Here is a 13975-nt window from a genome sequence, read left to right on the forward strand (position 1 = left end):
CTGTTTGACACACAATTACAATGGTATTCCATTTTAATCACTGAGAAACAGCACACACTATAATGTTGGCAACATTGAAGGTCGCATATCCCTACAAAGTTTACTTTTATATAATTACTCCATAAAAAACATACAAATCTCTTTTTCTATCTTGAAATGAACTGAATACTTGGAATAATTATCAATGTATTTATTTTCATTTTCAATAGCTAACAAGGAGACATGAAGAAATACTTCATACAAAATTATGGCTAATATAATCTTTGAAATGAACTGATTCCTTGAAATAAATATTTGTGATTGTTATTTTAATTTCAAACAAGGAGGAGACACAAAGAAATATATAATACTTCATACAAAATTATGGCTAATATCATATTAGTGATGGAATGTCTCTGGTTTTGTTTTAATTTCATGGCCGAGCAAAACTCAAATGTTGAATTAAATTTCCTATTAAGAGCTCAAAACAAGTTGAATTTCATACTGAAATGCATTTATTCTATGGACAGTTTTCAAAAGCAGTTGGTTTTTATCTGTAAGCAAAATACAAACAAATTAATTGCTGCTATTATAACTCATAAAAAAGTATAAAAGAGCAGAAATGCACTATGTGATATAGCAATCCACAGGTCGTTTACCAATGTTTTAATTAAAGCCTCACATATTAAAACTTTACAACAGGTGATATGAAAAATTTACAACGTTTCTCTTGTCATGGATTTCATTACAGCTGGCAAAAATACCCCCATTGCCTTTTCAATTGGCTTTGACAGTGCAACAAAATGGCTCTGCTAATTCTTTATCATTTTACTTTTGATAAGTTTGTGGTATCAAGGAGAAGTGTAAAAATACAACAATCAAGAAACCATCAACCTTGATCCTGGAATTTGCGTTTACCCTTAAAATATCCCCTTTATTACACAAAATAAAAACATAATTTAATTGTTAAACATCTGAGGTAAAAACAAATATATAAAAGGAGGATTTTTTTTGGAGTGCCAGTTACACACTTTAGAGCAAAATGAACTTTTATAGTATTTTACTGGAAAGAGGAGGTGTGATTTCCCCAAACTCTACAAAACAACGTAAAGCATTACAGTTACAGTTTGATGACATATGATGACATGATGGTCTATGGCAGTTTATGTCTCTTTGTCTGTTCATTCCTCCATCCAGTAGTCCCCATCCCAAAGTCATTTCTCAGTTCCCTTCTTCCTCAAGATATTGTGTGCCTTCATGACATGGGATGAATGCGCTCAGATATCACTTGAAATGCATGATTTGATCGAAAATTTCCCTTCGGCAAATTGTTAAACAGTTACATCTGCAGGAATGTAGGGGAAGAGAAAAAAGGGAAAAAGGTAGAAGTCTCACAATATACTGGCCAGTGTGGGAACAGACATTTTGATGTGTGGATTATACTGGGATCCAGTATTGTACCGGTAAGTAAGTCTTTCAGTTCAGGCGTTCTCTGCCAGAGGTGAGAAGTTGCAGAAATGCCTCTGTTGAAATCCATTCACTGTGTCCAGTAGTTGGGCTGAACTGACAACGTTGACCTCATAAATAAAGCTTCATCGTTAAATAAAAACAGGGGCATTTCCCTGTGAAAGGTACACCAGTCTTTTCACAAATGTGCCCCAAGTCAGTTTTGAATTGACGATTGAGAGAAAGACCGACAAACAAACAAACAAACAATCAATCAATGGCCAACCGCCTACCGACTTTCCTCATAGCGCGCAGCCTATTTTATAGACAAAAATCCAGCTAAGGTATTTGCCCCTTTACATGTGTATGCATATCCGTCTATAACAATGGACAGTTCTTTGTAAAACATTCTAATTCTTACACACTTCTTAAGTGCAACTTAGAAAAGCAACGTGGAACGATGCTTTTATTCTATTCCTCTTCTTTGAGATAAGATTTTCATTTGGCTCAGTAGATGCTGACCTGGGACAGGACCTGGGCGTGGGCCTGGATTTGGGAGGGGTGGGGCTGCTGCGGGGCCGGCTGGGGGCTGCCCAGGGATGCAGAGCCACCCACTGAATGGGGCGTACCGGGCGAGTGCTGTGGTGGGGAACACTGGGACTGATGCTGTTGCTGTTGCTGCTGCTGCTGCTGCTGCTGCTGCTGCTGCTGCTGTTGCTGCTGCTGCTGCTGGAGCTGCTGCATTTGCTGCTGATGCAGCTGCATCTGCATGTGTTGGAGCTGCTGATGCTGCTGTTGCTGCTGCTGCTGCATGTGCTGCTGCTGTTGCTGCTGTTGCTGCTGCTGCTGTTGCTGCATGTGATGCTGCTGCAGCTGCTGCTGGAGGTGGTGCTGGAAATGCTGATGCTGCATCTGCTGCTGAATCTGCTGGTGGTGCATCTGCTGCTGCTGCATCTGATGGTGTTGCAGGTGCTGCTGCATCTGCTGCTGCTGCATCTGCTGCATGTTGTGCGGCTGCTGCCCGGGCTGCATGGGCGGGCTCATCTGAGACACGGCGGTGGACTGGGCTCCGGCCACCATGGCCCCTCCTCCGCCGGCGCCCATCTGGCTCATCAGCTGGGACGGCACGCCGTTGGGCATGTTCTGGTGGGCCACTGCCACCGAGGTCACGATCTGACCACCTCCCAGCCTCATCTGCAGCGGCTTGGGGGCGATGGCCCGGGGAAGGCCCTGCTGGAGGGCCAGGGCAGCGGCGGACATGGTGGGGTGCTGGGAGAGGGGCGAGGGCATCACCAGGCCTGGGGACAGGCTGGTGCAGGCCAGGGTCTGCTGCACTGAGCGGATGGTCTGAGCCTCCGCCGACTCCGCCGCAGCCTGAAGGAGAAAAAAATAAACTGCATGTTAACAAAGTCAAGCTGGATACGGGTTATTTCCAGACAGCAATTTGTAAAGATGCGGGAACCTGATGAGCTTTGCAGAAAATGTGAATATTCAATTTGCCACATGTCACTATCAAATTCACACGTCTGTTGAGCGATGAGGGAAAGCAAAGTCTCACCTTTGAAACCAGGCTGGCGCGGTACGCAGCAAGTGCTTTTAAATACTCCTTTTTGGCAGCCTCTGTTTTGCTTTTATACGTCTGCAAATACAAGAGAGACAGGTGTGAATGACAGGTGACAAACAAAGGATCACTCTCTCGAGAGATGCTTCCTCTACCCTGAGGCATAGGCGGTGCAAAAATGGAAATGTGCCAAAACGGTCTACTTTGTATCTGTGCACTGGCTTGTGCATCTGTGCAATGGTGCCTTATTTATCTATAAACCGAGAACCCAATAATCATGCATAATCATGCTGTTCACAGTCCATTATTGATTGGGAGAAAGGTAGAAAAGGGAGAAAACCTCTTACTTCTAGATGCAATCTGACTTTAATCATCCCCCGGGAGCCATAACTGCTAATTGCTAATGATCAAGTGGTTGGCTTCTTAATCATCAAAAATAATAAATATATCTGTTACCTGTTTCTGTTCCTCTCCCAGGCCGTCCCACATGGAGGCTACAATCTTGGACACCTCTCCGAATGTGGCGTTGGGGTTCTGACCCTTAATGGCCGCCTGGGTGTCTCTGAAGAACAAAGCATAAGCTGACACAGGCTTCGAGGGCTCGTTAGGATCCTTCTTCTTCTTCTTCTTGGGGGTTTTAGGCTTCTTCCCGGCATCTGGTGCTGGGCGTTTTTCTCCAATGACCTACCACACGGCACAAGGGATCTCAGTTAGACAATGTGAACACTGTGCATACAATTCAAATGGTTCAGTAATGAATTGTAGCAGCAGGTGAGCTATGCCTGTTTTAAGCACTGTGTGCTGTATGTGACACTTTTCAAACACAACCAGCCCCAACTCATTTCAATAAGTGAACATGCTTTGAAGCTAGAACAAAAAAAAGTGAATCTTAATCAATCTGGTCGATTTCCTTTAAAAGTTAACCCAAGTGTGTTGCATTTGTTGCTAAGAGCTAACGGTTTGTTTTGATCGTGTCATGTTCGTCTTTGTCATTACTCACCCTGTTGCCATCATCCTGGTCATCCTCGTTGATGGAGCTGGAGGGCGATGGCGTGGCAGACTTGCTGGCCGGGGGTGAGGGTGAGGTGTGGGCGATGTTGGGCCCTGTCATGTTGAGGCCCAACTGGGCACTGAGCTGGGACTGGTTGATGGTGGTCAGCTGGTTCCGTGACATCATCCCAGGGTTGTTCATGCTGATAATAGATCTCATGACCATGGCGGGGTTGGGGGAGTACTGACGAAGATGGCCTTGTCCAATGTTCTGAATCACAGGAGAGACAGAGGGAAAAATCAGGGACCATGGAACACCTTAAACGACTGTATCTGGTCATCCCATCACATTCTTCTTCAGATTGTCATATGATCACACAAAATCAACTGATGCATCGCCCTGGGTGTTTAACTTCTCCATTACCGGCCATGATGAATTACCTTGACACCTGAGCACCCAACTTTATCTGCCAGTAATAGATGGTTGTGCAGTGCAATTGATACGGTTCAAAACACTCTATTGTATGGAAATATGTGGCACAGCTTTTGACTGCCCAGTCCCTGGTGGATATCTGAGTCAGTGCCCTTGTGATGGGAACATAACCTCAAATGCCAGGGAAAAAAGAAAGATTGTTGGAGTCACAATTTGTATGCACAATAACTACCTGCAAGTCACTTTGGATTTAAGTGCCCCACAAATAAAAATTCTGTACTTTTCTGTGAAGTCTGACATTTTGAAGGTTATAACTTTCCCCCGTGTCACTGATGGAAGCACAGAACCATACCTTCAGTATGTTTAGAGATGAAATCCTATCTGCTGGCAGGTTTCATAGATCATACTTTGACTGCCAAAGAGTGAAAAAAAAATATTTCTCTATAATCAACTCCATAAATCAACTTGCTGAAGGGATACGACTTGAGTGTTGTTGTGGATATTTTTTTCCCTCTTTACCATCCTGGGCAAAGACTAAAACCATCTTCATGATTTTAATGCATTTTCCTCGGTAAAACATTAAGGTCTTAAACAGTTCTTTGTAGAGAGGTGGAGGTGAAGTGTTTCCATTGATTGCACTGAGGATGACATTACAGGGGCTGCCAGTCTCTCAGAGAAAAGACTGATCAAGAGAGTAACAGTGCTGACAAGGAATTGAGGAGAAAATAACCAGACACAACACAAAGGTGATTTGTTCTCCCTGGGCACATCCATCTGGTATTCAGCAGCACAAACTCAATCTCTCCCAATATCAACACATCATAAACCCACACACCTGACTTTATTGAAAGAACCTCATGAACCCTCGTCTTCAAAACAATATTCTAACACCTTCTCAGACACAAACATATTGAATTCACGATCCACTTCTTTCTCATATGCCATGTCTACTTATCATGAATACAATCTACAAGGCACAATGCACTCAATATTTACATGTGCATAGTGCCATTCCACAAAAGTAGGAAAGGGGAATTTAATACATATTTTCTGATATTGCAAATATGGCACCATTGAATTCCCTCTTGAATAAACGGTGCAACAAAGGGAGCCTGTGTAAGTGACTTTGATTTACATATCTCCAGTCTAAAATGTTCTACTTGATGTAAAAATCTCATTGTCATCTCCATTACTGAGCACACAAGGGCTCTCCGAGTGCTCTCTGCTCATTGAGAACATCAAAGATGCACACACTGCGCTCATTAGCCATGGCCATCTGTATAATAACGCTTCTGCCCAATCCTAATGATGCAATTTCACTTAGAGCAATGACACATCAGGGCAATTTGTGTAAAATATAGTGTTTTCTTCCAAAACTGCCCTGCCGTATATTTATTCAAATACCACTGTATCAAAATATATCATGTTTCATTTATATCTGTATTGATGTTTTTTTCTGTTTGTGTCAAAAGAGCATACGGTACGTAAATTGGTTTGTGATGAAATATTGTACACCAGTAGTGTTATAATGATATCACATATCCCAGCTGGCTACAGTATACACATCAAAGCCACTGAATTACCACATGGGTATGATAGTTTAAACAGGGGAGTAAATAAATAAACTGAAACATTTTCTGAGGCTTTTTAACCTTAAATTTATCAACATAAAAAGCATTAGCGATGATACAGCAGTTGAAAATATCAAAGCACATGCCTAATTTGAACAAATCAGTTATCTAACATCAAAAGGGCGCTAGCTAATACCAGTTCGTGTGAAAGAAAATACATAATTTTAAGATACGGCGGCTTTGATTATGAATGCAACAAGTCTGTTTATTTATGTCCTTCCATCTGCTCATTTGCATTTTGATTAGAATATTGTCTGCAGTCACAGCAGACATCTCAATAGATATTTTGATAGTCATCATAAATCTGCAAATAAGTCCTTATCTTGAGTGCACAGTGGCCAGATGTGCCCAGCCCCTCCTCTATGGGGGCTCCATCCAACTAGTGTGTCTGTGTGTGTGTGTGTGTGTGTGTGTGTGTGCCCAGAGTCTATGCAATCTACTCTCCAATCAACCAATCAATAAGGCTTTGTGATGGAAATATTGAGATGGAGACACTCAACATGTATGCCTTTAAAAGAAATAATAAAAACCTTGCTCAAAAAGCCAGCCGCAAATACACAGAAAGCTATGTGTAGCTGTCAACCTGTCACAAGCATATTGGCTTGTTTGATAGATGGCTGTTGGCATCAACCCCACATACACAGTATACTCTCCACCGCATCAAAGCATCCCAACAACTATGAGATGCAATAAAAAACCTAACAATAGCCGAGACCCTTCTACAACACACAAGCTAATAAACATAGCAACAGGACTGAAAAATGCAATATTACTCATTCAGAAGTACAGGGATAAAAATCTCAATAGCAATGTCAATGAAAAGAAGCCTTGGGTCTGTTCTGGAAGATATTGGAATCAGAATTTTGGGGAGGTGGGGAATTTATTAACAGTGGCACTGTGTGAGCAGTAACAGACTGAAAAGAATGTTAACAAGTTCAATTTCCATTCAATCAACGACAGAGCTCTTGGAAATGTTCCATTGCAGGAGAGAGGTAAAATCATCTATATGGTAATTATACGGATGAATCCCCCAGTTACTTTCGCCAGCATGAAAGGTCAGTCCTATTAAAGATAGTTTATCAGTCCTCTGCACATATTCCTTTACTGTGCTTTTAAACGGGAACATCATTTTATTTTCTCTCCCCCCCATTTTCGGCTACCTGCAGAACTCAGTGCTTAAGCCAAATGAGAAAAATGGAATTTTGAATGCCTGTAAAGGCTATAGTAGCGTGAAGATAAATTGTTTTTCTCCCCTCTCTCTCTCTCTCTCTCCTGAGAACACTCTCCAAAACACTTCTCAGTTTCTCTGCTGTGCATACGCTGTCCATCCACTGGCACCCAACCTCCAACCCCCCCACCCCAAAACAAATCCAACCCCTCTGCCTCCCACAAAACAAATTCTGGCTTTCCGCACCCTTTCTTTATCTGGCCATGGGGGTTGCAAACAACGCCCCCCCCCCCCCCAAACCCCCAAACCCCCCGACCCCACCACCCATTTCTCCTGATGCACTCTGGGTATTTAAAACTTGTTCAACATGATATCATTTCATTTCGAGCACAGCCTGAGAAAACCAAATTACAGAATCAATCACACAGAAGGTCAGGCTGAGACTTCATTACAAGTATTGCATGCCTGCATGAATATCTTTCATTTCTGACTGACCCAATATGTCACAATAGCTGTCTGGTGAAAGAAAAAAACGAGAGAAAAAGGAGGGAAATCCACTCTCTGAAATTGATGTACAACTGATGTCAGTGCTACTCAGCTTGGAAGGGAGATAAGAGAAGAGTGTAAAAAAAATACATGGTTAAGTGCAACACTGGCCGTATTTTCCATTTTATTCAAGACAGTGGTTTGTGTGACCGGTCAAATTCGGGCGGGATTACATTCATAGACAATCTTCACACCATCAGAGTATATCTGATCACACAAACAATCAAGGAAAAAACGGCTTCTTCAGCCCCAAATTCACTACTTATTTGGTACTGCTGGCTGTTGTATGTGGCAGACAACTGTAGATTAAAGTATTACTCTATTAGTAACACTAAGAAGTAACACTTCTATGCATTTTGTCTTATCAGTAATTTTGTTCTTAAGGTAACTATTATGAATCCAAACTAAACTAATACTGTGTACTCATTACAACATAAGCCATTGCATATACTACTACGGGGAGCAATGTACTGAACTACTCATACTACTATTTCTTACCCAATTATGAAGATATGACCTCCTACAGTAGGGACCTTTTAAAAGACCATCCATACAGCCATGCCTATGTTCCTACAACGGGCAAAAAGGCCCTAAATCTGTAGAAAGATGAAGATAGATAACCAGGGTTCTCGAAATAACACCCACAGACTGGTGGTGCTTTGCAGTAGGGAGAGAGTGAGGGGAACGGTGAATAAAGCCATAACAGAAGCTCTACCACCAATACTATTTGGCACTATTGAGACCCAATCACAAACCCAGAGGACACATGCTGGGAGACAAAAATGAGAGTCAGAAGCTTGTTAGGAGAGCAGATTAAATAAATAATGACTTCAGATTCAGGGCTTGCCAGGCATTTTCTACAGCTGAGAAATGTATTTTCCCTTTGTAGAAGCACAGCATCTGTGGCCAATTTGCTAGACATACGCAGAGCATTAGGGTGAAAGGAATTAGTGGAACACTTGGCAAAGCAAACTACATAGGGGGAATTCGAGAAATAGTACAGGTACACCCGTCGGTTTTGTTTCTGATGTTGTTGGGAGAGGCTATCACAGTTACAAATTATTTGCTGTCAGAAAGCTAGCAGATGAAAACAAAGGAAACCGTCTGGGGAATATGAACACTGTGCCTCATTGAAAAAGTGTAATTGCAATATTGCATGGTTTATTTGTGTGTCCTTGCAGCCATATTGAATAACAAACTATGGTAACAGTGAACCTAATATTGTCTTATAGTGTCACTTCAATTGACAAAACCACAAATAAAAGAACCTTGGTTGAAATTGTTATTTGAAGTAGCCTACACTGAGAATGATATAGTAGTATAGTTATTTTATTTTTTTTATCAAACTCTTGCTTCCCCTCTCTCAAAGCAAAGACAATGACCTAAATCAATGGAATTTTCAAAGCATTGTCTCTCTGTTCAGGACTTTTGGGGATCAATCCCATTTGCTCACAAAATGGAGGGCCACCGCGAGCCCTCCTCTGGTACAATGTGTGATGAGTGATAAATTCTGAGCAGTGTGGCAGTGACAATGCCACAAGGCAAGGAGCAGAAACCACATTCTCTACCCCCAGTTTTAATAGTCTCCTCACAATCAGAGACATGAGCCATGCAAATGGTGTTAAAGAGGAATAATGTTTGAGAATCAAATCTAATCCTCTACCAAGTCGTGAGAACAGTCAGAACGGTAATTGTGTCAAGGTTCCGTTTTCTACCAGATGTAGAAAGCTTAACTGACCATGAAATGAAAATTCTTTAGGCAAAAGCCTTCCGGTGTTCGCTTATGCGGCACAGATATTTTAAAAGCTGCAATTATTTTACATGCCAGTAGCATGGAATGAGAAGAAGCTATAAAAGTTTATAGTGCCTGCCCATATTGGAATGTAAATAAATATCCATAATATCAGTCCGATTCACCATATGTGAGGGGGAAAGGTGGGTGGGGGGTCTAAAACCTATTTTCATATGAATGCATGGCTAATATGGTCATGACACTTTACTTCAATGTAATGATAAACATTTTTTGCGGTTCACAAAACAAAACTCACCGTCAATATGATTGTATCATATTTCCCCTCATGACACGCATTTTGCGTACTTTCCTCCCCGAAAAGAGGTCCACATTGCTGTAAGAGTGCTGTGAGACTACTGACATTTCCATTTTTCCTCCTCAATGCATTTTTGTGTCTGTGGCATTTGAGAATGATCCTTTCGATCAGCAACCTTAAAATCTACAGCAAATAAAGTCATCAGCATAAAGGAAGGATGAGTTTACTGGGACCTCCTTTCCATTTTTTTTATTATCCACAGGCAGAAAGGTTAAGCTTAAGAACCATTCATTGAGTCCCCACTAAGTACTTTTCTCTTTGAGGTTAATTCTAGTACCATGGTGTTATTTAACACATACACAACCTGGACCTGAACCTGAACAAAGCAATGTGGTTGAGGGCATTGAGACTCAGAACCACGGGTAAAGGTCTGGTAACAAACAACACATCATGTGACAGTGGACAGAACGATGCATCAGCATTTACAATCAATGGGGTTCTGGAACCAACACGAATTACATATGGACCCATCAAACAAGAGACACTTTTTCTGAACCATTTGTATGTAATTTCAGTTTTCCTTTACCCCCTGGGGGTTAAAAAAGGAAATTGCACTATAATGCTCATAGCACATATCATATCCATTCCCATTACAGATATTACTATAATTGTTTGATCTTATAAAAATCAGTGTTTGACTTTGCGCTATGGTGGCCATTGCTCATTGTGAGAGTGCACCTCCAGCTCTGTCTGTAAAGCAGACCAGATGCTGGGCCAGGTGCATCAACAACAGGAGGTGTATACAGTAGACTGTTCTGTGGATGGTGCTCTACTGTTCTGTGAAATGGCTGATCTAAGGTTACGCTCCAGGTACTCAGATGATGCTGTAAACTTTGCATTGGGGTCTCCTATACCGTTGGTGTGATTACCCCCCCCCCCCCTCCTATCCTAGCCCCTCCTCCTCTGCTATCCTAGCCCCTCCTGGTCCTCTGTGGCTCAGTTGGTAGAGCATGGTGCTAACAACGCTTAGGTTGTGGGTTTGATTCCCGCTGGGACCATATATGCTGAAAAATGTATGCACTCACTGCAATGTAAGTCGCTTTGGATAAAAGCGTCAGCTAAATGGCATATATCCTATCATAGCCCCTGCTATCCTAGCCCTTCCTCCCCTTCTACCAGCCCCTCCTCCCCTCCCTCAGTGTTGCTGTACTCACCATTGGCAGGCCGTTGTTGAGGGACACGCCCTCCTGGTCCATGAGGTTGCGTGAGATGGTGATGGAGGGCAGCTCCAGGCTCTGAGGGGGGAACTGGGGGGTGAAGGGACCCCTATGCTGGGATGGGTGGTTCGCGAGACCTGGGAAAGGTGTGTCCACATCCGATAAGCCCAGCCCAGACTCTGTCTCTGGAGGGGGGGTGATAGGGGGGATCTCAAACTCTTCGTCACCCAGGCTGGGGGTGTGGAACGTCTGAGAAGAAGGGAGAAAGGGGTACACTGTCATATCAATGGGTTCATAGTGTGTGATAATAAGTGCATGTATATAGAATCAGATCAGTAACCAAATATCATCTTAAACCATGGTAGGTTCATACTGTACCTGCACGAAACCTTATTTTCTCGGATTAAACTTTGTTTAAAGGAGGAGTAAAAATGAGGTGGAGTGGTAATACACCATTGTCTATAAATGCACTGAGATGTAACATTTCCTAAAGCTAAACCTATTAAAGCCCACTCCGCGCAAAGGAGTGCAAGTGCAGAAGAAGACGCAAAAAAACGGAAATATCAAGCGGCAATCATGAGAGAGGGGATACATGATAAAAGCCCTTAATCTTTAGGGATGGGAGATGTTGGGGCTGAAGGGCAGGGAAAATAGACGTCACAGAGAGATGGGTTTAAAGAACATTTTTAGAGATTATTACGCATGGCCAGAAGTGTTTCTCTTTGTTCCCCCTCGCTTGCACCCTTAAATCTGCTCATCAAACAGCCTAATCCCCCTCCCTTCTGAATTAAAGCTTTTGGTCACACTTAATTTGCTTATTTGGTCTTCTTGGAGATGGGACTGCTCACCTACTCTGGTCTTGTCTTCATCTAAACAGACGGTCTCCTAAAAGGCCAATGTATTCAAGCTCACCCACAATGACCACATTTCGGTCGAGATCCAGATACAATTGGATACAGGCACTAGTATCATGGAATTCCAGCACTTCTCTCTCCATCATATCAAAGCTTTAAGTCGAGTTCAAACACATCTTTCCCTGCCTTGGGTCAGTGTTCTATCACTGTTAATGCACATGTTAGCAGACAAGCTTGAAGGCAGAACGGAAGTCAATCAACATTCTCTCTTCCTCCCTCTCTCCCTCCCTCCCTCCCTCCCTCCCTCTCCACCTCTCTTTCTCTCTCTCACTCTCTACCTCTCTCTCTCCAGCAGGCAATGAAAAACCATAAGGAAGGCAGCAGAGGGAATATGCCAGCGTAGCTCCTTGATTAGAGTGTATTAATGTTCCTCTTGCTTGCTTTAGCACACAGACACTTGAAACTAATTCATTGCCTACTCAGGGCAGCTGTCTTGACAAGCACTGATGAATTCCAGTGTCAGAGGCAATAGAGTTCTCTTCCTCTTTTTTTCCCTGTTTCATACCACTGCTGAACTTTTTGATGCTTGTTTCACAGCTGTTAAAGCAATTCTCCAATCTGATGGGGCCTACAGGGTGTTCATCACAGCTCTGGTTGTTGGATAGATTGAGTCGAGGACAAATTATAGGCATCTTACACAGAAACCATTTACTGTGGCCCCATCACCATCTTTTACAGTATTCCCAGACTGCACTGAAAAAACAACAACCTCTGGAACATTTTCCATCTTCATGCCAAACAATAGTTAAGCGCGAGCTAATCAAAACACAAAGTGTTTCAAACATAAATAAAATGGGAGTGTCATGACTCAACAGCGGAGAACTGTTGCAGGGACACATGGAAGTGATCAGGGGGAAGATCATCACAGGCGCGATTCCAAATCCGAACCTGTCATTAGAGAAGAATGACGTGCAGTAAAAGACCGTCTGTTTGTTTGGCCACTTTCACAGGCCTCACGAGGTTCATGGAAAAAAAAAAAACATGACGACCTTCTCATCGGGTATGACTTGTAGATGCAAGCAGGTTTCCTTTGGTCAAGGACTGTGTGTAAGTTAAACCAGCACAGTGAACAGCGATGCCCTATAGGCTGGACCACGGTGGCCTGAATTAAAGAACCAACCAGGAGATTTGAGACAACCTTCATGGATGAAGGTGAGCTAAGGTGAGTTCCATTTTTATAGTAAAACAGAGCAAATGTGACTGTGACCTTTACAATAAACACAGACATGCCCTTGAAGGGCAGGAATGGTGGATTTCGTTTCTGCTAAACTGGTGGAGGTGGAGGGAGGGAGGTGGAGGGAGGGAGGGAGGGAGGAGTGAGAGATCACTATCAAAGACCGTGGTTGTGTCTCATCTCCCCGTTGTTAATGATGATCCAAATTAACATCTGCACGAGTGGGGAGCTGGAAATAGAGACGTGAAGTTTAGGGCTCGTCTGGGGGTATGGAAGGTGTCAGCTGTCGGGCCTCTTCCTCTGGGAAGAGGTGCCAGACTAGGAGAAGCCTGGTGGTGGAGGCCCAAGAGTGGGTTACAGCCGCGCACACTGCCTGGTGTCACTTCACATAAAGCCTGCCTAATTCTGCACCGGGAGCAGCTTAGGGGGGGCTCTGATCTCAGATTAAGAGATGCACAATCCACTTTCTTCACATCAGCAGCCTGATTATCCATTTAAATTGTTCTGAAAGCTCAGCAGAGCCAAGTGCCAAGCCAGATGCTGGCACGGGGTGTGTGTGCACATGTATATGGATGTGTGTGTGTGTGTGTGTGTGTGTGTGTGTGTGTGTGTGTGTGTGTGTGTGTGTGTGTGTGTGTGTATAGTGCTACTTGAAAGTATGTGAACCCCTTGTGCAATTATAGATTTTTTTAGTTTTTACCATGTATTCTTTATTTAATCAGAACCAGTCTTTTTTATCCAACATAAGAGGTTTATATTTACCAATTCCATATGTTGGTTTAGAGGAAATCAAGCGTGTAGTAGAAAAACTAAATTATAAAGAACTTAGTGCAGGTGCAAAAATAAGTGAACCCCAAGTTGCATTGGT

The 13975-nt window shown here is 42.8% G+C and overlaps 1 protein-coding gene across 1 annotated transcript in view; it reads right to left on the bottom strand.

Moving 5' to 3' along the window:
- Positions 1-310: 310 nt before the first annotated feature.
- The window catches only part of tox3 (TOX high mobility group box family member 3), a gene marked incomplete at its 5' end in the record, with an annotated part of 41457 nt that continues 27792 nt past the window's right edge, over positions 311-13975 (bottom strand). The window contains 5 exons of the mRNA XM_083691203.1: positions 311-2799; positions 2984-3064; positions 3443-3670; positions 3987-4247; positions 11017-11268. Coding sequence (XP_083547329.1) covers positions 1933-2799; positions 2984-3064; positions 3443-3670; positions 3987-4247; positions 11017-11268 — 1689 coding nt within the window. The 3' untranslated portion in view covers positions 311-1932. The remainder of the gene's footprint in view (positions 2800-2983; positions 3065-3442; positions 3671-3986; positions 4248-11016; positions 11269-13975) is intronic.

This window comes from Argentina silus (assembly GCF_951799395.1).
Source record: "Argentina silus genome assembly, chromosome: 19".
NCBI classification, from domain to species: Eukaryota; Metazoa; Chordata; class Actinopteri; order Argentiniformes; family Argentinidae; genus Argentina; species Argentina silus.